This window comes from Micropterus salmoides, unplaced genomic scaffold (genome assembly GCF_014851395.1).
Source record: "Micropterus salmoides isolate LMB-PRFRI ecotype aquatic unplaced genomic scaffold, ASM1485139v1 Ms_hic_scaffold_15, whole genome shotgun sequence".
In the NCBI taxonomy this organism is placed as follows: domain Eukaryota; kingdom Metazoa; phylum Chordata; class Actinopteri; order Centrarchiformes; family Centrarchidae; genus Micropterus; species Micropterus salmoides.
The window spans coordinates 5993798-6021770 of NW_024040596.1; the positions used below are offsets into that span (position 1 = coordinate 5993798).

The 27973-nt window shown below is 40.5% G+C and overlaps 1 protein-coding gene across 1 annotated transcript in view; it reads left to right on the forward strand.

The window, feature by feature from the left end:
- The window catches only part of ube2f (ubiquitin-conjugating enzyme E2F (putative)), a 56750-nt gene extending 42890 nt beyond the window's left edge, over positions 1-13860 (forward strand). Inside the window, exon 10 of the mRNA XM_038720129.1 lies at positions 10214-13860. Within this exon, the coding sequence (XP_038576057.1) occupies positions 10214-10264 (51 nt within the window). The 3' untranslated portion in view covers positions 10265-13860. The remainder of the gene's footprint in view (positions 1-10213) is intronic.
- The last annotated feature ends 14113 nt before the right edge of the window (positions 13861-27973 follow it).

Below are 27973 nucleotides of genomic sequence, written 5' to 3' on the forward strand. Positions count from 1 at the left end.
CTGCATCCTGATCAGGCTTCTCTGCCCGTTTCGGCCCTGAGCAGTGATCGCTGTGGCCCTGTGGGGTCTCATTAGAGTAAGAAAGGAAGAAGCAATAACAAGGTTGTTCCTGAGTCACATGGGATCCTGATAAAAGGAAAAGACAACAGTGGTCATGAATGATCAATAAAGTTTCAGCCTAATAATTTATGATGGCTGATGCAGAGAGTCAAAGTCCCTCCCTTTCGCTTTCGCCCCATGGGACCTTATTTTGAAAAAAACATGTGAAATAGGGAAGGACAACTCATGTTTGATCCGGTTTGAATTGTGCCCTGAGTTACACAAATGATTGTCAATAGACAGTTTGTCGTGAAACGGTAAAGTAACAACTCACTGAGCTATTTATCTCGTCTCGCGCAATATACGTCACCAACATTTCAGCACTGTAGTGCTAGCTAACATTCATTACTTGGTTGCTACTAGCTGGGTAACCTAGCTATCGTCCACATAGGGCTGGACAATTAATTGAAAGATAATCTAAACCAAAATTCAGAGCCTTTAAATCTAAATGATGTAATTTTACCATGTTGGTTATTTTGGTTATTTATAAATATTTTTCCCTGCAGTGTGTGTTCATGTACTTTCCCCTTAAAAACATACTACTGTGTGTCTGGTCACGTGACTCCGTCCCGTCCAGTCCTGCTGAGCTTCCAGACCGGAGTCAGGCAGAGGTTAGCTGCCTTCACTTTCCAGCAGTTGGCGAAACAACAGACATCCATTTTATTAACGGACTCACTGTGACCTAAACTGTACATTTACTGCCAGACTGACAACAAACTTGCTCGCTTTACTTACTCACTTTCTACTGCTCTTTCTCTCATATTTGCTTACCCACTCACTCGCTATGAACACACTGCACTTCTTAAAAGACCTGACATTAACTTCACTGCTCTTATAACAGCAGCTGTCCCGTAACTTAGATGTCCTTTGATGAATGAGGAGAAGAAGCTAGTAAAGGGTGTGTTGCCGTGCTCACACAGTGCGGGTGAAAATCAGTAGTTCCGCATTGGCATTAATAATTGAGTGATTTTGATTTTAGGTGAAATCGTCCAGTCCTACTTCCACGCACAAATGTCTCACCTGATGTGTTCAATCCAACTACTGTCGGCCCTTTCATCACATCATCTACAAATGTAAGCTCTTTAATGTTAGCCTCAGTCACTGGGAGAAAAAGTTAAGACGTCACACACGCGGCTTTTGGGTTTGTGGTCTTTGTAATTACGCATTTTCAGTAACAGTTTTGCGACAAACTGCGACTTTCTTTACTTGCAGGATTATATTTTGAATTGACAAACATCATATTTGCAATTCAGGGTACTACTGTACATATTTGTTCTGAAATAAGGTTCCATGGGGTCCAACGGAAGGTGGTTACAGTCGGGTTGAGCAGATGTAATGAAAAATGTCTCCAAATGTAAATGCTTGCTTATTATAGCCTACCTTGTACATCCAGCTCTGTACCTAGTTTGTTATAAGGAGCATGGCGATGATAATGATGCAATACCAACCTGTGTATGTGTGTGCTAACTCCTCCAGTATTATCTACGTCTTTGGTCTCATCACAATAATCGAATAGAATCAAATCGAATCTGTCAAATAGTAGGACGCGAAGGGACTAGGTAATTGATAATTAATGTCACATCAGGTCAGCATAACAAATAATACGTTCAAATGTAGCTCCAGTCATTTTGTTCTGGTGTTAGATATGTGTACCTGTCAGTTTACTGTCAAAGTTCTGTCGTGGCATCAAGGCAGTGGGTGCAGTGATGTACAGAGGACAATCAGAATCAGAGGAATTTGACTCTTTGATTGTACATTGCTCACGATGTGCTTACTTCAGATATGCTCACAAGTCCAAGTCAAGTCTCAAGTCTGTGAGCTAGAGTCCAAGTCAAGTCTCAGGTCTGTGAGCTAGAGTCCAAGTCAAGTCTCAAGTCTGTGAGCTAGAGTCCAAGTCAAGTCTCAAGTCTTTGAGCAAGAGTCCAAGTCAAGTCTCAAGGCTGTGAGCTAGAGTCCAAGTCAAGTCTCAAGGCTGTGAGCTAGAGTCCAAGTCAAGTCTCAAGGCTGTGAGCTAGAGTCCAAGTCAAGTCTCAAGGCTGTGAGCTAGAGTCCAAGTCAAGTCTCAAGGCTGTGAGCTAGAGTCCAAGTCAAGTCTCAAGTCTGTGAGCTAGAGTCCAAGTCAAGTCTCAAGTCTGTGAGCTAGAGTCCAAGTCAAGTCTCAAGTCTCACAGGGTTATAATGAATATTGTATCACCAGCTGTGTTCAATCCAGGCTGCTTATAAAACTGCATAGCTGTAAGGAATTCTTTAACTGTAACATGTTTTTCATTTACAGAGACAAACCATGTAATGTGCAATGCAATGACAGCTTATCAACTACTGTATGTCAACCCCCCCCGCCCCCAGACTCTTAAACCCAGTGTAACGTTAACTAAATAAAACTGTAGTATTGCATGATCAACAATAAACCTTTAACCTGTTTCTCACAGAGCACAACCATGTAATGTGCATTGCAATCAATGACTGCATATTAACCACTGTAAGTCAACACATCCCCCACTCTCAAACCAGTGTAGGCCTAATGTTAACTAAATAAATCTGTAACATTACATGATTAACAATGAACCTGTAACCTGTTTGCAGCCAACGGTAATAATTAACGTGATGGCAGCCAGCGGGGTGTAAATAATTACATTAATCGACCACCACAAGTTTGGCAAGTAAATAAACGCTCATTCATCTTTTCATAACGAACAACAGTCATAGTAAACCTCCCGTAGGTCGTAGCTAAAGCAAGAAGCAAGCTAATGTTAGATGGCCAATGCTGAGCTAAACATGTTTATTAACCTCAGGTTACTAACCTATTTTGCATTCAGCGCTTCTTTGTTGTTCCAGTTGAAAAGTTTTAAAGCCAAAGTTTATGATGAATGGCTCAGCAGCCGCCGCTGTTTGTTGTCCTCTCTCACGTGTGGCCGCACGCGTGCAGCTGATACTACCTGTTCCGTAGGCAGGTTATATTGTAGGTAACGGAGGGAGAGGAGCAAGCTCATCAGACGTTTCCTAAAAATAAAATTGTTCACGAGTCCCACACGTCGAGTCCTAGTCAAGTCTGAAGTCTTTTGAGGACGAGTCTCAAACTCGAGTCCCCATCTCTGGCTTACTTATACAATAATACAATAATAAAATCAAACAGACTAATACCGGTATACACACTGTAAACAAAAACAATGTGGACAGATTGAGACAATAGTGCAAGAGTGCAAAGGATGCAGGAGTAAATTATCATTTATTATTATTATGTACATGTCGGAGGTGAATGAGATATACAGGTGCACATGCATGCATTCATGTACACATGTAAACAGTGTGATGGAGCATAGCATCACACTGTGTACAGTCTGGCTGGTCTCTGCTGCAGTCTGTCTCAGTTTTTTTGTTGCAGACCAGAGTCGACCACACAGGACTTCCCTTAAATTAGCCCCACACCATTTCGAGATAGTCACTTCTGGACCACACTGGACATTGGCTTTGACATTTTTACTAAACTTACACATTTCTCAAAACATTCCTCAGTCAGCCTCAGTCTTCTCTAGAGTTTAGTTGATTATTAAATTACAAACTATTAAACTGATCGATAACGTTCTGAGTCATTTTTCTAAGAGAAAATGTCCAAATTCTCTGATTTCAGCTTCTCAAATGTGAATATTTTCTGGTTTCTTTACTCCTCTATGACAAAAAACTGGATATCTTTGAGTTGTGGACATAACAGGACATTTGAAGACGTCGTCTGGTATTTTGGGAAACCCCAATCAGCATTTTCAGCATTTTCTGACATTTTATAGACCAAACAACTTTCTGCGTCCCTTGTCATTCCTCTCTTCTCCTTTCTTCCTTTGCCTGTTCACACCTCTCCTCTCCCCTACATCTTTCGCTTCGCAATCTGTTTACCTAATATATCCTGGGGCTTTCCGTTGCTTAGTTTTCAACTTTTTGCAGATTTTAAAGTAACTGTTTGTACCCACAGGGTTTAATTAGCATCCCCTTCCCTCTGATGGTGGTACATATTTTGAGTACCTGTACAGATCGCTGGAGGAGAGAAGAGTTAATTGCCTTCCGCTGGTGAAATAGAGCCAAAAAAGTTTTTAATCGACTGCAGAGTATACATGGAGTCTTCAAACTAATGAACGGCAAAGTAATTTGCAGTCTCAGCCAGTTTTCTGCTGTAAGAGAGAAAGGGGGGACTAGGTATGAAAAAAGAACATGGTAAATTTATGTAAGTTTAACATGTAGGTTTGTGTGAAATGCCATTAATCGGGTTTTTACCCTCACCTTTAAACGTATGCGTGATACATAAGACATTTTGTTTTTCTCTTTCACCCATTGAAGAATATATTTGGCCTGATATTGAAATCTTAATTGGGGCTAGTTTAAACAAAATTCTCTCTTTCTGTCAATGTGTTTGCTCTATCCTTCTTGCTGTAAGTCAATACGGAGCAGTCTAATTGGGGCAAGTTTAAGCTTCACACATTTTAAGACACTCCTGCTGTGTTTAACTCAACTCTGGTGTCCGTGCACCCTCCCCTTCCTTTTTGTTTATTGTGGTTTTCCCCACAAAGATTTACAGAAGCTTGCAAGAGACAGCTGGGTAGACTAAATATGCCAGACAGGCAGGTGGATGAGCTGTGACAGCTGTACCAATATATCATATTTACAAGTGGTGTCCATTTTTCACAGCACAACTTGAGAAAGACAGATGGACAAAATGCGGTGTTCCATTGAGGCAGACCATGTTTTATTTCATGATGCAGTGATCAAATAAGAAACCCTAAGTCAGGTAGCTTATTCTACTGATGCATGCAAGTCAAAAACATCTTGATCATGTTAACATTTAATATACAGAATTTACATCAGTCCTCAGCAGCTTCTACAGGTGCACTATAGAGAGCACACTCACACTAAACCTACTGCACAGCGGTGTGGTTTAACAGCTGCACTCGACGGGACAAACGGGCGCTGCAGGAGGTAGTAAAGTCAACCCAGAGAGTCACAGGGACAGACCCTTCCCTCCCTGCAGGACATCGGTGATCTGTGAATCTGCAGTGTCATTAGGGATCCAACTCACCTAGCTCATAAACTCTTTAACCTCATGAAGTCCGGCAGGTGGTACTGAAGCATAGGTACAAAAACATCCAGACTTTGGAACACTATGTACACTTTTCATGTCCCCACACGAAGCAGTTGGATTATTTTTACCTCCTTGCTGCCACTTGCTTCCCCCACAACATTAGCTGCTGCTGGCTGAATACATTATCAGTATAACTTGCTTGTCCTTAACTCTGCACCGCATCAACCCCTCTTTTTCACCTCGTTTATCAACCACAATGCAATTACTGGACTTTCTAAAGAAACTTCGGACGCTCAGTTGCCGTGACATTTTGTGATTGCGAGGCTATATAGCAATAACCATCTGCACTCAGCAAAACAAATGGTCCACCAGTGCCTACATTGGTATTTTTGCTTATGGTCATTTCTTGGAGGATCTTCAAATGCTTCATATCCAAAAAATCTAATCTACAGTCTACAACCACCTTCTAAAAGGTTATGTAATTAAACCATAATAAATGATAAAAGGATTGAAATTGTGTGTTAAAGAAAATAAAATACAGAAATCAGGCATGTTTTCTTATAAATATTTACAAAATAAACATATATAAACAGTATGTTATAGCGTGGCCTACTATGTTAACTATAAAATAGACTATATACTAAACCATGCCAGCTGTGCTAAACTATTGATTCTTACTGTTTCTCTCAATCTTTCTGTGGCGAGACTCATCTGGCAATCACTTTTTCACAGCACGTAACATATTGTCATGACATCACCACAAGCGTACAATATGATGACCCAAATTACAAAAGCCTTAGCTTTCTGCTGCAAAAAGAGTTAATACTCTAGCTATAATGTTTTTTTTATTTTAGATCGACCACACCCCCACCACATCTTTAGTTTACCTAGTAAGTTTTGCTCAATTTCTGGATGCCTATGGGATTGTGATTATATTATTTGATTCCATAGACACTCAACATTTAAGCCAAAATAGCCTAATATTGCTGTTTGACATAACTTCTGACTACACCAAATAGTTTTAAAAATGGTCTGTCCTAAGGCATTTTTTGTTTCAGACCCTGATGGGGGGGGGGACGATTCCCAAAAACTACTGTATCTCTGAACTCTCACACGTAGGCCATTTTATATGATCTCCTTTTGATAACGAATGCAATAAGTAATGTTGTTTCACTTCCATTCATTGAGCCTCCCCTGAAACTGTTTGGAGCCCCCCCTAGGGAGGCCCGCCTCATACTGAAAACCCCTGATTTTAAATTTAAAAAAAGAGCTCCCGAGGCCAATTATCAGGGCAATCCTCTAGCCCCACGGAGCGTTTAAACACGTCTTGCATCACAATTACTTAACATGATGATGTCATCACAAGCGTACAATGTGATGTCGCGAAAGACAAAAGCATTAGCCTTCCGCTGCAAAAAGAATGAATGCTCTAGCTATTACAGTTTTCATTTTGGATCGATTTTAAACAGGATCATGCACACAACGATCTCCCGCGGTAAATATACACTCGCCAACAACTGGGGTCTACTACAGGTGGTCTACATGTGGTTATTGACAGTGCTGCATGTCATTGTTGAAAACATTCAGTGACAGAGAATATTCTGACATGACCCCTGACTTTAAGTATTAAAATAGGGCCTAGAGGGAGAGATCCCTCAGCCGCAATAGAGCCTATGCATCATCCCTCTGTGGACAGATACTCAAACTGCTGTCATCACTGCTGAAGTTTTTGTCGCTGGCAGCTTTTCAGCGTTCCTGTCTGTGTGTAAACTCACACACACACAAACACACCATACTTTCTTTCCATTCTCTCTCCATCTCTCTTCCCTCTGACTCGTGTTTTTTCCTCACGTCCTCTGCCTCAAACACAGAAGCCCCAGCAGTGCATGCGTGACTAACTGACCACCGGAGCTGTGGAGTAAATCAGTTCACTTGTATGGGAAATTTCATGTTGGACAGCGGGACACCGAGAGCGTGACGTTATTTAATGGCCCGGTCCCCTGCTGCACTGATTGATTGGTTACAGGGGTAACAAGTAATAAAACAGGACAACAGAGGGGGGCCAAGGAGGGGTGGTGTGCTGAGGAAGGAGTGGGCAAAGCATAGAAACTACGTATGAAATCCCTCTATAGTACATGCAGCACACTATTCATTTAACCACAAATAAACTAATGGAAGCAAGTTAATAATTCATTATTGGTAAAGCTGTACAGCCTAAGTAGATTTTGTCTTGAGTGACAATTGTTGCTGGAGTGTTGCTCAGGGAAAAAAATATTATGCACTCAAATTACATTTTAAAACCATGTACACCTTTCATGTTTCTCATTAGAAATATCATTGCTCATGCTTAAACTGCTGTTTAGAGTCAAAGTTCCACCCATAGCTAATGCAGTTCTTTACATGACTGTGGGTACTTTGGTGCTGCCGAAGCGATGTGCCAATCCCTATCGACTGCATCACCATTACAGTTTTTCTCAATCATTTAGCCTTTGTCAAACTACATGACTCTTTAGATGAACATTAGGTTAGTTTTTCACATGACTAAAGTCGTTTAGGATTGCTTTGGCTCAAAATGCACTTAGAAAGCCTTGCAGATCAAAATACTTGCTATTGAATCACATTTCTCTCAAATGCAATTAAAGACATGTTCATTGTGTAAATTACTGTATGCTAAAAAGAGTGACCAACAATCACAATAACATGTCAAAGTTAAATTAGATAAATAATAGCTATGCGGTTTTGTTGTAAAAGTTGTCAGATGGATAGACTTAGGCTTAGCTCAAAGAGCAATTCAATTTCCTCACAATTCACAGCAACCAAACGCAACTGCTGTCCAATTTAGCTGACGGGTGAAACTCATAACCAATCGGTTTTCAAACACATTAATACTGCAAAGGTAAGACTCAATGTTACAGCTGTGGTATATGGAGCATGCAGGAGACAGACAGGGGCGAGAGGAAGGGGTATTAGAGTGCGGGGTGGTATGAAGAGGTGGCGATGAAGAGGGAGAGAGGGCACAGAGGACGAGAAAGACGCAGAGAAATCTCAAATGAGATAGAGGCAACAATTATAGATTATCTAATCAGCCATGGCCTAAGTATGACACAGGCTTGTCAGAGATTGTAGCCTAATCTGGGCTGGTCCACAATATCGTCAAATAAATGTTTTGTTTCAGTATAGTGTGTCCCATGGCTGACATCAATACTGTTCAGCTGCCTAAAAATTTTAACAGTTTCTGTAATTTACAATGTGTAGCTACAGTGCAGTTTAGCTAACCCGTGTTCTTATATAGAGAGAATAAAGAACGTCCCTTCAGAGAGGGAAGCTGCTGCAGCTCAAATTAATAGCAGGCTGCAGCCTTTGATAAAAACCCAAGGTATTGTGTTTTGTACTGTAATGCATTCTGTCAAACGTATTAAAGAATAGTTGAACTGTAATATGGGGAGGATGTAGACACAAGCAAGCCAAGTGAAATCGACAGTGTCCCCAAAACAGCCCAAGTGGTCCCAGGGAAAGCTATGGGAGGCTTGAAAAGATGGACGAGTGCCAAGGAAATGAAAGAGGGCTGCCAGAAGAGGAAGGAGAGTGTAGGTCGCTCAGAGCTCGATCAGGAGGGACATAACCGGGAGGAATGGGTCAACAAAATAGAGGTTATAGGATGGAGGGAGGGATGGATGGATGGTGGGTAAGAGGTGGAATGAAGTCGAGCACAACCAGGAGGGACATGATCAAGAGGAGAGACAAACATGGAAAGAGGGTCGGAGAGGGAACACAAGACCAGTTGGGGTTTGACGTAGGAAAGTTGACTCGTATGACAGACATCATAAATAATATTGTGGTTATGCTCTCATGCACGAGACAAAATATCCTCAGAGTAGTGTTAATTTTGTCAGCCATTTTAAAATTTAGTCTTAGTCCTGTGTCAAATGTCCTTGTTAGTCATATTTAGTCCACTGCATACTATTTTTTTTAATGAAGTTTTAGTTGACTAAAAGTCTGGGTGTTTTAGTCAAAAGAAAATCAAAAGTATTTTAGTCATTAATCATTTTAGTCTTTTCTTACCCACTTGTATACGTTTAATTCGCATTTTTGTCAATCTGCTCTAACCACAATAGAGATATTTATCATTTTAGTCTTTATTTCACTCAGCTCACATATAGATTAATTGTTTAGTAAAATTTGAATGTTAGTTTTGTTCTCATTTTTATCGCAAAGGAGACGTTACCTCAATTCTCGGAGGTTAGCCTTGATATGCCGTTTCAGGTTCATAGTGTTTTTTCCAAAAATCTTATAACCACATTGCTTGCTGTCCAATATAATTCGGCACTCTGCTTTTTTTAGTCCGCCTCACTGTATTTGAAATGGGACCAAATATCGAAGCACCTCTTTCTCTCTAGCATGTTGTTTGCATCACCAGGGTTCGCACCCTCCACAGTACAGTAACATTTTCCTCGTGTCGGCCAGCATTCAAAGCACAGGAAGAAAAACATACCGCTGAATGAACACACTGTTCAAGTGGAAATTTAGAGGGCGAAAATATGGCCTGTAATATTTTCTCTCCACATTATACTGAGAAAAAGAATTTTTAATTTTTTAAGAATTACATTTTCTTGTCTCGTCAGGTCTCGTCATTTTTTGTCAACAATATTGCATGTTTAGATAGTCAGTGTTTAAGTACATTGTCCCTGTCACTAATCACTAATAGGGGAGAAAAGTGTCTTTGTACATGTGCTCAGCAGTGGCATATAGGCAGTACAGTTCTTAACAGTTCTTTCTAGATTTTTAAAGCTAGTCCAGCAAGTTAGGGAAGACATTTCAGAAGCAGTTATTGTTGAGTTCACCTGAAATCTAAAAATGAAAGATGAAAGAAGAAGTATGTTTGGTTAAATCTCTGTTAAACCTGTGTCTTTGTATTTATGGTCTGTTTAACGTGGTGGATCATGTTTGTCACTCTTGATCTTATTTCAACTGCTTGTTCCCTACAAGTGTTTAATATCTAGCTTTTTCTACTAACTCTCTTTCTCTCTCTCTTTGCCTCTCCCAATCCAGGAGGATTTTCGGAATAAGGTTCAAGATTACATCAAGCACTACGCCAGATGATAGAAGCATCGGCTACCTCCATCAGCCTGCACCAACCAACCTAACTGCTCTACCTTGCCTCTGCTTATCTTGGCTCACTCCCCAACGTGTGTGAATCAACAGCTGACTCTTTGACTCTTACCACTCTCCCTCCTCTCGACAACACAGCCCTCACCCATGCCCTGCTGTTCACCTGACTGCAATAAACTCCACACTGCGGGAGCAAAATAAAAATAAAAAAAGAGAGAGAAAAAAAAAAAATGCCTTTCAGGAAGGGCTTGCATACAAAAGAAAAATATGCTTTGATGATCCTAATCGATTAAGTGTAACAATGACCACAATGTCAGCTCATTGTGGGAAGATCACTGAATGATCCCTCCGCTGAGGTATCCCTGAGCCTGTCAGAAATGATCCATGGTAACCAACGGCGTGGGATTTGATGTGACGAATCTCCGGCAGGGGGGAATGGAGGTCACATTAAGCTTTTTAAAATTTGATGAATCAAGAGAAAGAATATCTGTTACTATCAGCTCTCTGTTCCAGTGCCTGCCATGTTTGTGTCGCTAAAGAGAAAATGCATGTGAGTTCACAAACATACATACAGACACACACACACACACAGTGCCACATCCTGTAGTAAAAGGTACACGAACATACTGCACATTTGTCTATTACACTCTGACACACACAAGTTGGAAAGCCTACAGCCCCACTAGACAGCATGCGAATGAACACATTTCTCCCATTCTGTTGTCATTCTCCTTGCATGTGCACAGCTTCACATACACACAGATACAAAACTCACATACAGACCTTGTGTGTGTTTTAAGCTCCAGTGGGATGAAGTACGACTAAGAAAACCACAGCCAAATGTATTGTACTGTTGTCAGCTTCACCTCCTCTCAGTGCCCCTGCTCTTCCTCTCCTGGCTGTCCTGTTTTTTCACACACAAACAGATGTACCTTTTTTCCCATTGAGGATGGAGAGGTTTATTTGTAATTGCAGTACAGTGCAGTCAGAAAGTACCATGACAATGACACATTTTTGGTGTTCTCTCAGTACTTCAGCACAGTGGGTTCAAAATGAAACGGTGACTAAGAGTTTAAAGCACAGTTTTAGATTTATTTTTGCACCCATAACAAATAAACAGTGTAGCTCATTTTCTATGTCATCCCCCAGGCTTAATAGACAAAATGTTATTGAACATGTGAACATAAACTTAAAGTGGCTATCATCAAAATGAAAGGGGTCGCTAATAATGATGAGCCCACAGAGAATTATAACCTGAATCTGCAGCTTCCCACGGCGCTTTATAGCGAGTTTCAGCACATTGTTTAGCTGTCCGACTCACAAGTTAACTGCTTTGATTCACTCTCAATGCTCTAATTACAGTGTTTTCATCAAAGAAGCTCGTGACACCCACTGCAAACTGCTTGTTCTGCACCAAACACAGACTAGCTAATGAAAAAAGTGGAGTATTTACAGCTAAACAGCCAGATATTTCTCTTGTTGGTGGAGACCAAAAGTTAAACAAAAACAGTGAGTGATTATTGGACTTGCATTAATCAGGTGGACAGAAACTCGACCTTAAATAAATGATAATGTTGCTCCATAACTACTGGATGCCATATCAACTTAAAAGGTGGTATGTCAGTGTTTCCACTGCCCCCAAGTGGCCCAAAAGTCTGTTTGATATAAGTCTGTGGCCCACACACATCAGCAGTCATTTGGTTTCTTGCCATGAAGCACATGTTCAGTTGGATTGGTGTGAAGTGCTTGGACTGACTGCTGATAGTCACACTACTGTGTGGCCATAAGTACTTGTTCTGTATGTTCAGCACCTAAAATATGGGGATATGGTATAAAAAGACCTATGAGTCCTACACTGTTCACCTAACATGTGGGTGAACAGCTTAAAATACCCTTAAAGCTGGAAGTCAGCATTTCATTGTCACTGTGCTGCAGTACGGAGTAAAAGACATTTTACTGTCCCAAGACTTTATGACTGCATCGCATGTACCCTGTCATTGTGGTTGCTGCGGGAGACTTCCCAAGCGAACATGTAGTGTGTCTTTCTCTAGAAGGACAGTACTCCATTCTCTCTTTCTCTTTGTGTGTATGGACGGTCTGGATGTGTTTGGAGGATTCAATTACACAGGTTCATAAAGGCAGAAAGATAGCAAGCTAACTAGCTAGCGAACACGCTAGTGAGGTAACATGCTAGCGAGAGAGTTTACTAGCCAGCTAGCTAACAAGTGATGGTTTTCACTGTAGGAGGGGCTCTTCAGGGACCTTTCATCAGGTATGTGTGGTTCATGAACTCCTTACACTGTTAATGTCGGGCTAGGTTACAGTCAAAAAGATACCTTTCATGCCATTGGAGGCGTTGTCCTTGTTGCACTTTTGACAGGTTTGGAGGACATTTAGTAAAAAAGATAACATTGCTCACTCAGTAGCCAGTTGGCATACTTGCCAGTGGATTAGCTTGCTTGTTACAATGTTCATGAGCTAACTCTTTGTTGCTACTTGGTTCGCTAGTGAACTGATAGGTGCTGCTATTCCACTGCTGAATTGACTGGAGTAGACGATGAGGTGCACTGCTCTGGTGGTTCTGAGCTCACCAGATAACATCAAACTGTCTTTATGAACCTCTGCTGCTGTGGATTTTGGCCATAAAATGCATGTTCATTTTGTGTGTGTGTTTGAGAGAGAAAGAAAGAGAGACTGTCCCTCAATTAGCCAATGAGGGTGTGGTTGTGCGTATGTTTGTGTGTGTGTTTTGCTCGGACCTGGCTAGCGCTGTGCCTCCAGTTTGAGTGGTATCACTGAACACCAAGACTGTTCACACTCCATTCAGCTTTGTGTTCACAAGTCTGCATGAGGCAAAGTTTATGTGATCAGCCAGTGGTGCATTTTACTAAGGATGGCAGAAATGTAGTTGTTGAAGAGTGAAATTTTGTTCTTGTTGAGTGTGCGTGTGTGTGTGTGAGCGCATTTGTGTGGGCCGTTTATAGTATGACGTGTTGAAATTATGTGACCTGTTAGCATGCTCTGGTTCCCTCTTTGCCCCTTTCTTTTTGTTATTCTGGCCCTGGGTTCAACAGTTAAATTGTTTTCCTAGTGAAAGAAACCAGAACAGAACAGACAACACTGGCTTCTGCCAAAATAAAGGACCTGAGAATATGATAAATACCAGGTCCATTGAAAGTTAAATGTGAATGTGGCTGTTCCATGACATTTTCCAGCAAGGTTTTGGTCCACTCAAACCTTGAAGGCTAATGTAAGTGCCTATTAGTACGAAGCCATCCCGTGTAATTGCCATGGCAGTTAATTTTCATGGTGGTTGCCACCAGGATAGGGTAACCCAATACTCTGTACTTACTCTAAGCCTTACTAATACTCTGACTTTAGCTTCCTGTCGGAAACCTATGTCCTTTAGTTTGGCAGTTGGCAGTGTTTGGGGAAACCCAGGATGAAAATGTCTCTGCTTGGGCTAACTCCATCTTTGGGGAGAGAAGGAGAGAAGATTAACAACTTCAAATCCTCAACCTTTTCTTTCTCAGATTGTATATTCATTTTTTAAGATATATTAAAGAGAATATAAATAAAAAGAATGGGTCTTGTTTCTTTCATTATGTTTCATTCACTACTGTTACAATTGACAGTCAACATTGCAAAATAAATGTTTCAGTAAGGTGTTATTATTTGGACTATAAAATTTAAAATAGTGTAAAATGCCAATTTCAATTTCCTAAAGCCCAAAGTAACATATTCAGATTGTTTATATTGTCTGGCCAATAATAGAACCCTAACAGTGTTGTGCAGGGTTATGGTGGATGAAGGGCATCCACTGAATGCGGACAGTAAGGATTCATTTATTGAATGCCGCACAGACTAAGACCACAAGGCACACTCACTAATCAGCATTCGCTCTCCCTATCTCTCAAGGGATACAACAGTGTAACCACGAATTCATGTCCCCTTCAGGATGAATTTTAATCACTTTGGTGATCCATTAACTTCATCTAGCACAATCGTCAGGGCCAAGAGTGCCCGATAGCTACTTGTGTGTTTATAACTAAATACCTGCAAAACGAATGAGAATGTGTTAGTATGCTGTAGATTCTCAGTCTTGTTTCTGTGGTTTTACTTTATGATTATATTTAATATACTGCAATCAACACTGGTTTATTAGAATTGGAGCGGTGCAACTTCATGTTTTTTAAATAGATGAATAAATGTAATCTTGATCCTTAAAAGACCTTAAGTTAACAGCTATGTCAGCTAAAGAAAAGTAGTGTTTTTTTCTCAACTCGGAAAGAAGAGCAAGGTAATGTTTTACATTAACGCTTAAAAATTATTTAAAAGATGAACTGATTATCAAAATAATTTTATTAAGTTTCTGTTGATCAATTGAACGATTAATCAACTTATAACAACAAGCATTAAATTGCATTAAGCAACTACATTATTTTCAGCATGTCAGAATGCTTTTAATACAAACTGTGTTGGGGGGTGTCTTATATGCGCTGCTATTTGGAATCATCACTGGATCATCTTGTTTTTTTTCTCAGAAAATGTTGACTTTTTTGTTTGACATGACCCATTTATTAAGGCTGAAGGTTCATTGTTGACACCTGAAATAGTACCCAAGAAAAGCTCATGAGATGTGGTTAAAAGCTCTAGAATAAATCTTATTATTTCAGGGGTCAGCTGGTTGTTTGTGATAACACACTACATTTTGGTGAAACAATGTGTTGTGTTGTAGCTATACAGTGACAGTGTATTCCTCTGCTCCTCACTGACCTAGAATTGAGCTCTACTTAGCCAGGAATGGCTCACACACTTGCCCATGCATGCACACAATGCCATCTGACACTGTCTGCCATTCACTCATTTGACTGGGCTCAAGAAGACACACACACACACACACACACAATGCCAATATCTGCCAGTCACCAACTCAGGCAGTTAAACGCGTTTTGGAGGAAACATAGTCATGCTGTACACTCACCCTGTGGCTATACTAACTTATGAATGGTGTGTGTGTGTGTGTGTGTGTGTGTGTGTGCGCGTGCGTGTGTCTGCGTGCAATGACAGAATGACAGCTGACAGCCATATCCAGGTAATGAGATGGTTGAATGCCATAAATCATATTTCTGCAGTTCTCTGTATGTGCTTGGTCACAACACTCCTACCTGCTGAGCCAAAATATTTTCTGGTATCAAGTCCTCTTTACATAGCCTCAATTAACTTAAAGTAGCCTACATATTTCCACTTCCATTAACAGCCTTGGAGAGGAGATAAAAAATAAAAAAAGACAGAAGCAGCAGAAACCGTGTCTCTGCAGATTTTCTTTTGACAGCACACCTGCCCGCCAAATTAAGGAAGAGATGAATGGGTTGAAATGATAGGTCGTTGATCACACAAATTGGCTGCAGCCAACACTGCTGTAACCTGCGAGCTGATTTTGATTGGTGAAAGAGGATCACATCGAAGCCTGCATCTAAACGTGCTGTTTCTGTTAGAGCCTTCAGTAGCTGTGAAACTGATGTTTTTGTTTTTGATGTTTTCTTTAGAGTTTGAAAAGAGTCTATATTTACAAACTACAAATACAGCAAAATAAATGTGTAAGAGTGTGAATTATATATATATATATATATATATATAGATATATAGATAGGTGGGGAGATTACTGAGTTACAAAAGCTGATCTAATTGAATAGAATATTTCCTTGAGTAGCAGATTGAAGCTGTGTAAAGTGGTGTAATTGCCGCCAGTCTCCCTATGATGACAGTGCTCATCTATCTGCATGACTAGCCAACTCCTTTTTTATTTTATGACTCATCTCCTGAGTCATTTCCTCATAAAATCTCATGGCACAATCAGATAGAAGCAATTAATGTTGGAAATTTATATTTATGGTGTCTTTGTTATGGTTTTGCGTTGAAGCACGTCTATTTGCAAGAGCTACCCATATAAATGCTAGATATGGAAACACTACTTTTAAAATACACAGTTTTCAGTCATTGTACCTTTAAAAAAAGAAAGAAAAAGAATATATTCTTGATTTATTTGTAACAGGACAGCTCAAGAGTGACAGGAAATGTGAGCGAGAGAGAGGGGGATACATGCCTTTGTACATGGGACGCGCACTAGCGATGAACTAGCTGGCGCTCCACTGTACCTTATTTTAAAAAAAACAGCAGTTCACATTAATTTCCACTATTAATAGTATAACTGGTCAGGAAAAAACGCTTTTTAAACCTTATTTTGGGGAAAAGTCATCAAACTTTTATTAGATTTTACTGGTGATTCTATTCATGTAGTTTTTATGTCCCAGTGACCAGTAAAAGTGCAGATCTGGCAGACAAAAGAAAGACAGGGAGGAAAAAAGAGAGGACAAGGCAAGGAAAGGAGAGTTCGGAGAAGAAATATAATCAATAGAGTGAGGAAAGAATGAAAGGGGCAGTTCTTAAATACCAAGAGATTGGAGGCACGACAGTTCTCCCAGCTACGTCCCTTGGATTGTCCCAATAATTCCATTACAGAGGAGAGTGAAGGGGGTATTGAAAGGGTATCAACATGTCTTTGGGAAAAACCCTGTTTTGATGAAAGAAAATGAGGAGGATCGTGTGACCTTGATCAAGACCCCTGACATGTGAGGCTCCCCTCTGTGGAGGTAAAAAATACAGTCCATGGAATATTTGCCAGGGAAAAGAAACAATCTGCTTGGCTTTTCTTAGATAACCCAGTAGGCTAGGCAGTACTGGTTTGACCATTTCCTTAAATGGGATCCAGATATAAGCCTGAAAATAACAGAAGTGCTTTCTGTAATTCCTTAGATGGGTAAATTATTAATTTCATTACTTTGAATTGTGTTTCTTTGACTTTGGGGGTATAGGAAGTGTTAGACATTGTTCTTAATTTAGTACTTGAATTTTTATCAAATGTTAGTAGGATGCCGTTTTTGTTTTGTCTTTTAGGGTAAAGTTTGTCAGTAAAACAATTTCTAATAAAGTGATTAGTGCATTTTTTTTTTAAAATCCAGAATTAAAATTCCTTGAACTGACAGTGGGGCCAATTGTAGTGTACTGGATGATATGCCAATAGTTAGGGTTAGTAGACAAATTCTTAGGGAAGTGTTCTATGTAATTTAGTAAAGTTTGATTTTGAGGGTTTGAAATTGGGTGTGGTTCAAAATTGTTCATAGTTTAAAAAATTACCGCTGGTATCCATTAAGTCGGCTATGGACCATATATTCCTCCCATACCAATCTTCTATTTCTGTTTGTGGAACTGATAATGGTATATATAATTAGTCAATACTAAAGTCCACCTTAAGAAGAAATTCCAATCCTACGATTTTTATGAATGAATGCTTTGGAATACAGTACCAAAGGAGCTGCTGTTTTTAGTCCAGGACTTTATCCAATTTATTGTTCAGAATCAGTAACTTTAAACTTTAAAATGTAAGTTGATTTGGTTTATAGGTTTTATCAATTTGTCTGGAATGGCACTGGAATACATCTTGACAAACATTCCTTCTGAGTTAGATAAATCCGGCCTAGTATTGACAGGTCTCTTTGTAGCCATGGATTTAGTCTTGACTTACATTCTTTAATTATATTTTTTACATTCAGAACTTGGTTTTGTTTTTGGTCATTAGAAAGGTAGATCCCCAGGTATTTGATTTCTGATATCACAGATGTCTTTCCTTGAATCCAAAGAAGGTTAAAGTCAAGGGCAACTGGACTTGGTTGAAGATACTAGAAGACGTTTCGTCCCTCATCCAAGGGACTTCTTCAGTTCTGACTGACTGGTAGGGAAACTAAGCAATTTAACCTCTGTGGAGTCGTTTGCCAGGATCGATACCGCTGGTTCCTTAGTGTTCCTGGCTGTTTTAACGACAGTCGTTAGGACTACCCGAGGCCAAGACTGAATGACCATTGTTGGCATCTTTAACTGAGGCCAATAGGTTATGTTTGTTGAGTTTCCTGGGAAGTGATGAAAGGCTCTGTTCAGCGACGCTCCTCAACCTGGGTGTAGATGGCTGCCTTGACACCTCTTTCAAACCATCCATCTTCTATGTCTAAAATGTGCACCTGGTGGTCCTCAAACAAGTGTCCTCTGACCTTCAGATGTAAGTAAAATGCAGAGTAGTATCTTCAACCAAGTCCAGAGATGGTTATACCGGTTATGGAGGATGACTGGACTTGATGACTGAGGTGCCAACAAGAGGTGAGTGTTGAAGAAGATGATGTAGGTGAAGCATCAGTGGTGTGTGTGTCCGATTTCACGTACAGTTGTGTGTCATCAGCATAGCAGTGAAATGAGAATTCCATAGCGGCTGATGGTGTGGCCGAGGGGGAGGATGTAAATAATGAAGAGGATGGGGCCAAGTACTGACTCCTGGGGGACTCCGCAGGTGACTGTGTGTTGCCGGGACCTTGCACTTGCAAGTGAAATGTACTGTTCTGTCAATGAGGTGTGATTTAAACCAATTAAGAGCAGTGTCAGTGAGTCCAGTGGTTTGGTGTAGCCGGTTGAGAATAATGCCATGATCCACAGTGTACTACTACACAAAAATACTATAACCCATGCCAGCTTCAGTGCAGCAGGCTCTACCAGGCTCCACCAAATACACTTGAGAGGGTTTCAGACAATGGGAGGATTAACAGTGACCTGATACTGGACTGTGGGAGGCCCTTTGTCAAAGTCCTACCAAAAGAAGACCCAAGGCCACATTTGTTATAATTGGATGGACACAGTAGCCACGTCTACAACACTTTCTGAATTTGATGAGAAAGAACAATGTCCATGTCATGTGCTGCCCAACACAAACAACGCACTGCCTCCAACCTGTATATTAATCCCGCTTAAGATTAAAGAGCAGTTGGAGTCATGAAGGAAGGAGATATGGCTGGGAAACAGGAGGTCAGAAATCGAGAAAGACGGAATTCTTGACCCTGTTTTCCAAAGCATGGAGAAAAGCAGCATCTGTGGAGATTGCCCAGAATGGATTCTGTGGAACTGGTGTGTATCCAGTTAACAAAGATGCTGTAAATGTTGAGGTTTATGAACCAAACAAAACCACAGAAAGAGCTCAACAGCCAGCAGATCCAGAAAACCCAGTGGGCCAGCAGCACAGTGGGCACCAGCTGCTCAGACACCAGCAGCACAGTGGGCAAGCAAGAAAAAACCCTGAGAAGCAAAAATCGAAAGAAAGTATAAGCTCTGGTGGTAAAGATGTGTGCAGAGTCTGCAAAAGAAGATACGGAGATAGAAATGACCTAAAGAAAACAGAAGATTGGATCATTTGTATTACATGGGAACTATGCTTCCACGAGTCATATGGAGAGGAGATTTAGAGTAATTGATTTAAGGTCTACAATGATTTATTCCTTCCAATCAGAAACTGTTGCAGGCAGCTAATTACAAAGTCTTGTGTATAACTGTGTAATCAGAAGACAGCCTTAGCCTCATTGAAATGAGTCTGCAGGTATTTCTGATGATTTATAAAATTAAAAAAATCTATACAAGTGCTGAAAGTGTACAAGGGCAGGTGTGCTCCATTTAAATCCCCGCCACACTCTGCTGTGCAAGTGGCCTCTGTGCAATTTTTGCTGTTATACCAAGGGCTGAGGGGAAGTGAAAGTACTGAAGGAAATGCAGCTGATGTTCCATCCAGTAGTCACAGAGCCCCATTAGTATTCAGTTTGAGTTATGTTTCTGTCCATCTGATGAATGTAAGTCTAAAATTTACTCTCTTTTAGCTCTGTTTTTGGTCTCTACCAACTCCTGAGGGAACTTTCTGGCTTGTTAGCTGCTAAACGCTGTGTCTGCCTGCTGCGCCTGAAAACCACACATCTCAGAGCAGTAAAAGTTGCAGCCAAATATCTAAACGAGCTGAAAGTCACTATAAAGCTCCGTAAAGTTAGGAAAAGAAGGGAGCTGCAGGTTAAGGTGATAATTCTCAGTAGGATTGTCACTACGAGTGACCACTTTCACATTTTCACATTGTTTTCACATTGTCATTTGATACATTGTATTTTGATAATTGATATTTTTATCATTATATCATTTTTATAGTAAATATTGATTATAGCCGATTTAAGGACTTTTCCCCCCAATACCTCCAAAAGTTTGAGCCTGCTGTGAACTTTGTGTCAAATAATAAACTGAAAGTATTGTATAGTTAAGATATCTTGCTCATCCCTTCTCTCCCTCTCTCCTTCTTTCAACCTTTCCAACACACACACACACACACACACACACACACACACACAAATGTTTACTTTTTAAATTTTTCCCCAAACAACCACATACTCAATCTTTCAATCCCCAGATGTGCAGTGAAACCAGTGTAGCATAGAAGATGACGAGAGAATGTAATTTGTCACTATTATCATCTGGTCTGATGTAACTGTGCGTGTGGTAGAGGTAGGGGGCACTTTCCTTTATTAATTATTTGTTTTTACATGGACAACAGTCTCAGTCAGGATTATTACTTACCTGTACTTATCCTCTCACTTTCTGCCGGTGCAGATCAGGTTATTAACTTATTAACACAGCAGCAGTACCCTACTTCCAATGTTCTTCCTTTTTTCTTTGTTTTTGTTCTTTCCCGTAATGACAAAAGCATTTTTATGAGCTTAATAAATGACGTCCTTAAGTAGAACAGCGGTTGTGTCTAAATATATCTACTTATGAATGGCAGCTTAATCTATTTTGTGAATAGATTCATTGTGTGTTGTATGGAGTGGGGTAGTGGAATCAGAGCTTATTAGTCAGTTTGCCCTGAAGCCATACAGTAAGCAATGGATCAGATATCAAAGGTTCATCTTTGCTCCTTAAAGGTTCATACTCATTTTTAGGGTTTCTACTAGAAACTGTTTACATGCTTTAATTTAAAAAAACATCCTCTTTTAGTTTAGTTTTAGTTCCTGTCGCTTTAAGGCCCCTCTCCCTGAGAGCCCACTTGCTGATATTCTGATTGGCCAACTTTCCCGATCACAGCAGAGGGGCAGGGCCTAGCTGCGCATCCCTGAATCACGGCCTGCTACAGGCCTCTCTGATTACTGTACAAAAACACAACTTTATAACTTTATTCAGTGCTTTTGGTGAAATTGGAGAAAATATTTGCTGGTTTTCCCAAGTGGGCAGGTACAAATTGGTAATGAAATATGAATGATCCCAGATGTTACGGCACATGTAGTGCTTGTTGGCATGCACCTGTTTTTCCAGGGCACGTGTAGAGTAACATATGAAGGAGGAAACAATGGTTATTGAGGCTCATCTCTTTAGACAATTAAATACAGTTTTTCATTCTACAGCACCTTTAATTATCTATGAGTGTGTGTGTGTGTGTGTGTGTGTGTGTACAGTATAAATATGTATGCAGTCAGATCAGTCTCAACATTAATAAATGCACACAGAAGGATACACAAATGTATTTTGGGATTTACACATAAATGACTCGTAAATATTTTTCAATGCATATAAAAATAATTATCGTTGTATAGAAGTTATGTAAATAATATTGGATATGGAAAAAAAATCCACATATTAAAAAATAAAGTTCACAAATGCGTGTGTGTGTTTGTGTTTTCTCCATCTGTGTGTTTGTGTTTGTTGTGGTGATCTGGTGGGCGTTTGGTGACAGCTGCTTTTTTCCCTCACTGCTTCTCTGTCTTTCCTCTCCCATCACTCAGCTGTATGGAAACTTCATCTCATCTGTCACGCTGGCTTGATTCTGCCTGTTTCCACCTGACTTCTGCAGCTTTTTACATCCCTGATAATTCTGACCAAAATGTCACTGTGGAGCTACAACCCATGCAGCGAGCACTAAAGGCAGAAACGTTATAAAGCAGGGTCCAGGTCAGAAGTTGCAGGGGTGAAATTGATACCAACAATGTATTTTTCAAACAAAGGGGTAAGTCCATGTCCTGGAGCCAGACATTTATACTCTGTACTTATTTCTCTGTGTCATGAGCCCTTTTCAGACATCGCTGGCTATATCCATCTGTTTAAGTGATGGCTGTGTGTCATTCAGACAAAGGAGACTGTTACGTAAATGTTTTTATGGCTAAATTCAAACCTAACAGGATCTTTATGGAAACAGCGACAGCATCGCTGGATAACAGGGATGATTGGATAATAATAATGCCAAGGATAAAGAATGTCAGTCTGCATCACTGTTTTTTAAATTTATTTTGCAATTGAAGTCTTAACTATTGACCGCTGTGAGCGGATAGGGAGTGCTGGTCTGTTTACTATTGTGGTAAGAAGAGTTGTGAAAATCTTACTACATCTGATGAGAGTGACATCAGGGCCTTTATGTAAAACTGATCTCCTAATCACATTTATGTGAGAAGGTGCATGTCAAAAAAGGGCATTAGCTTGTGTCACAACCTGGCTCATCAGTGAGTGACAAAAGTGGGAAACTACACAGTCTGAAAATGATAATAGAGATTTTAATAAGAAAATTTAACTATTGTAGGTGTCAGATCAGTATGTATGCAGTGTATGTGTGGGTGTAGAACACAAAGAACCAAACAAGACAGAATCAGCCAGGAGGAGAGAGGGAGTCAAATCTTCCAGCAGGCTCCTGAGCCCCGGCCTGCTCAGGTGTGTTGCATCTCACACCAGGTATCAACTCCACCCACCAATTACCTAGATTAAAGGGACAAAACACAGCAAGATACACAGAACAAGAGAGGGCCCAAACCTGGGGCTGTCACACTTGTTATACAGCATGTGACATACTACATGAAGTGTTGAATTAACCTGGGTGTAGCTAACTTGTTGTTTGATACTTGATACTTTGTCTACATCAATGCATGGTGTGTGCCTTTCATCAAACATCAAAAGGCAGTGCAACCTCTGTTTGTTAGAATACAAGTCTGAAAAACAACAGCTACTTGATGTGGTAGCTGTTGCGTCTTGCAAGTTTTTTCTATATTTTCTGTGTGCGTCTAGGAGTGTCTCTGTGTGTGCAATGAAAGGTGCAGATGTATGTAGGCTCACACGTGTCCATATATGTTCCACAGTGTGTGCCTAACAGTAAGTACCTCTCTATTTCCTTTGTTCTGCTTAAACACTGCCCACACTCTCACTCCAGCCGTGGGAGGCATTTCATTGTGCTGTGAGATTAGCTTGGCAGGCTGCAAGCAGTAATACATTTAGTCATGCCAACTTTTACAGAAGCAGAAACAATGAGGACATCACTGTAATTAAATAAAACTCCATCTCCACTCTGATTGCTTTGTTGAATTGGAACAATGTTAATGTCGGATGAACATGCATTTTTGTCATTTATTGGTTAACTGTGGTTTCAGAGTCAGAGTCCTTGGCTCATGGATGTGAGACTGTGGTCACTGAAATGCATGAATGCAAGGCATAAAACTAATCTAGTACAAGTTCATTTGTAGGGCACATTTATGTACAAATGCAAATGAAAGAAGATATTCATATCAAAAAGTTGCAACAAGCTGTATGTCTGAATTTTTTTTAATCAACATTCAAACATATACTGCTGTGAGCACTGTACAGCATATCTGACATGCATGCCCACAACAACCCATTAAATAGCATTATGGGTGCTGTCAGCTGTTCTGTTGTCAAGTTACAAACAAACTACTGAGATGGACTCACCGTACGTGGAATGAATCAAACAGGATTAGATTAGATAGGACTTTATTGTCCCCTGAGGGAAATTATTTTTCACACCACTGTACATCACCTTCTTGTAACATCATCTTCTTCACATATGCCTGCGGGTACCAGGCTTTTGCCAAAACAAGCCTTCTGCACCTCAGGGACCTGTACCTGCGCCCAGGGAGTAGAAAGAGTGAAGGGGCGATTTAGTGGGTGTGTGATGTCCTGTGATATTGTGCTTGCAATGCGTGTGATGGAGTTTCAGGAGTGGCTTTCCAGCTTGGATGCAACATATGTTTCAACGTATAGAACGGCAAGCCAACATACAGTAGTCTGGATCACTGATTTTGGCAAAGTTTCAATTTTGTTTCACTCTGTTTTATTCTCCTGCGATGGATTATTCTTTCTACATACCAAATACAAGAAAGAGACCATAGTGTCATTTTAATACCATTCATTTTGTGTCAGGGAACCTGAATGTGCTTGAACCCATAGCTGTCAGATCATAAGGATATCTGTGTGGATTTATGTGTTCAGTTTAACTGAGAACACATTTCTTCTCTCACAGGTAACACACACAGTATCTAGTAAACTCTACACCACAGCACTGATTCCCGTGGCACAGTTTTTTTTGTGTTTTATGTTAATTTAAGAAATTAAGAAAGAAATCACAAAAAAAAAACTGTGCACCTACTTCCTGTAAAAACAATATTTCACTTTGTGGTCTACTTTAGCATCTGGGTCATTAAATCTGAAGGATCACCTAAAATCACCCAAAATGAAAAATGTTTCCGTACTCTGCACTGTTCTGTGAAATCACCTGTGCATATTTTGCTGTCAGCTGCATCCTACACCAATGACCTCATGAGCAATTTCTGAGGTTTCAAACATTGTTAGCTTACTAATTAGTTTCAGAAGGCAAAGTAGTCTCAATTGGCTCTTTACTGTAGTCACGAACCTTGAAGATACTGCAATCAGTAGAGACAATGTTTTTGAGCGAGAATTAAATGGGCTGGTGAAGTCGCTGGAGATGAGACTGTCAATAATTTCCATTGTTAACTATATCAGCATCTTGATGGCAGTATTCACAGAGAATGCATATGTGTTCACACAGCGTGTAGAAAATAAGTGGACACATGGGCCACCTGGCTTTCTTTGCCTGTTCTGGATTTGCCACATTTCCCTGCATTATTCACTTACTGCCACTTTCAGTCAAATAGTGTGAAACCAGCAGCTGGAATCTGTATTGTTTTGTGTGCATGTGCACAGTACAAACACAACAGGACCCAGTTGTAAAAACGTTGTTCCACAGTAGTTGAAAGATCCCCTCCCAGACCTGGATCAGGGCATCAGGGAGCTCCTGGACAGTCTGTGGCTGTACTTGGCGGCGCCAGCCAACGTTCCAGAGGTTCTCAGTTGGATTCAGGTCCGGGGAACAAGTGAGACAGTCAGTGGCATCAATGCTTTAGTCATCCAGGAACTGCCTAAACACTCTGGCCACGACGGTTGGAGGTCATGGTGGTAGAATGAGTCAAACACAGGACTTTCACCCAGGAGACCAATGTTTGATTGTGATGACAGGAGGGTCAAACTACCAAACACTGCTTACATAAATACACATACTTAAACTGTTCACTGTCAAATAAATGAATTTAATTAGGTATTTAGGTAGGTGGATAGATTTGTTTCTCATTTTAAAACAGGGTTGCATAACAAGTTTCAGTTTTAGTTCCCTTTATGTTACTCACAAAGAACAAACATTACATACAAAATGTATAGTAGATGGTGAATTAATAGTTAAGTATTTTTTTATGGTGCAGTGCTGAGGATGGATTTAAAAGAAAGAAGCTGCTCTGACGAAGGATAATTCTGTATCTCTTGCCAGACAGAAGCAGGGTGAACAGGCTTTGGCTAGGGTGTCTTGTGTGGCCACTACGAAAGGGAGCCAAGGGAAGTTTAACAATGAATATTTTATTAATCAAAATTAGATGACATTAAAATGCCAAAGTAAATATATTCAAAATGGGGTTTGGAAATCAGTAAGTCAGTGGTGTGTGAGGTGCATAAGTGTGAAGAGAAGCCAAACCAAGACATGGTGTGCCTGTTGGAAGGAGCAGAGACGGTAATTAAACTGCATTTAGGACTGAAGTACCCTAGGAGCATCCTGGTTGCCAGAGGTGTTCCAGGTCACACTCATCATCCACCTGCAGCCCAAACAGAGCTACAGGTTAGCAACATAAACCCCAAGATGACTTTAACACACAAACAAAAACATACATTTACAAGAGGCTGTCAACACTAATGACTGTGTTACCCCTATAAACAAAACCGAATTTGCAAACATACTTTGCTGAGCCCACCTGATTGATACAATCCTCCATCCATGGCAAGGGAATGGAAACCTGTCTTAAGGACCTTATTAACCTTTAAGTAGTCATTACATAACTGCAAGGCCTCATCAGATTTACCTCTGAGCAAGCTTGATGATGCACAACTAAACGGCGATGGCACTGCAATGTGATAATCAAGCATGTAATTTACCTAAGACGGCAACACTCTGTGTTTGTCTGCTGCACAACGATAACACCACTGCTTAATTGGAAAAGTTTTCCCTACATCATTATCATGCTCGATTAGGTTTGCGCGCAATGGCATTTCGCCAAACAGTACCGGAAACTTCCTGATTAATCCAATTAATCAACTCAGCTCTCTGTGATGCAGGCAAGTGGACCAACAAACCCAGATTGCACAAAGATTTTTTAGCCTACCACATATGAGTGGACCATCTGGTGCTTCATCCCTCTAGCTGTCCAAACCCTCCACTGGGACCTTAGATGTAAAAGCACAGAACTGGCCATCAACCAAAATGCGGGAGTTACCACACCTAATATCTAAATTTTTCCAATCTGGAAAACTACCTTTATGCGTCAACACAAAGTCAGAAAGTAATTCAGCTGCTGTGAATCTGCTTATTTACATAAGTAGCAATGGGTTAAGGGATGGTGTTTTTAAACTACCCCAACACAATCAGTTCACAAAGACTGTCTAAATGAGCAGCTTGGGAAGCCATATCATGAACAAACTCCACATTTGTGTGCTTATCATCCTTTACCTAATGCCAGAACTTCTGGTGATACGCTTCAGGGACCAACTGATATGAACTGATTTCACCGTATCATAATCCAAATCCTCCTCAGCACATATAACTGAAAAAGCCTCATGAGCTGTCCCAGTGAAGACGCGCTGAAGCATCTCTCTACGTATCAGGCCAATTTTTTTGCATCAGCAACATGATCAAACATTGTGAGTGAAAAAAGTGTCAGGTATGATTATGTCCTCCCCACCCCCATCTGCCTCACAGTGGTTTGGTTCGCTGCCTACCTTTTTCAGACACCATGCAGACTTTATTTCTAAAAAGCGACGAGCAACAAAGCCAGTGAGTTAGTCCGAACATCAGGGGAAAAGTGAGAAATATACAAAAGTCTATCATATTGTAGGCTAATTTATTTAGTGCTTGCTGCTCTGGGTAATGTCAGACAACATCTCTCCTCTCGCACTGTGTGCAGCAAGACAGGAGTTAAGAGTGAGTTGCAATTATTACAGGGACAATTGTCTCCGTCGCGCTGAAACTTCACGACAACACGCCAACACTCTCAGGAGGAGAACAAGGTGGGGTGGTAGATAAGCAGCAGACTTTGTAGTGATGAGATAATTTTGTTCATTGTCGTGTCTCCCCAGTGGGAGTTGTTTTTATTGTCCCCAGTAACAGCACCTCTTACTTTCTGAATGGCACACAACAATCCGAAATAAATAAATATATAACCCTTACACTTAACATCCTCGTTTTCCTCCTTTCCTCTCTCTCTGTCTCATGAGACAGGCCCTTGTAAGGTCTCTCAATGCAGAGCGTGAGACGGGTCTGATGAAGCTGTTTAATGTGAATGAGAAGGTAAATTGGCACTGCATGTCTCATAGATGCACCCACACACCCTACTTTTTTTTTTCACAAGATTTTTCATAACATAGACCATACTGACATGGAAATGATGGATATGACCACAATTTACACTA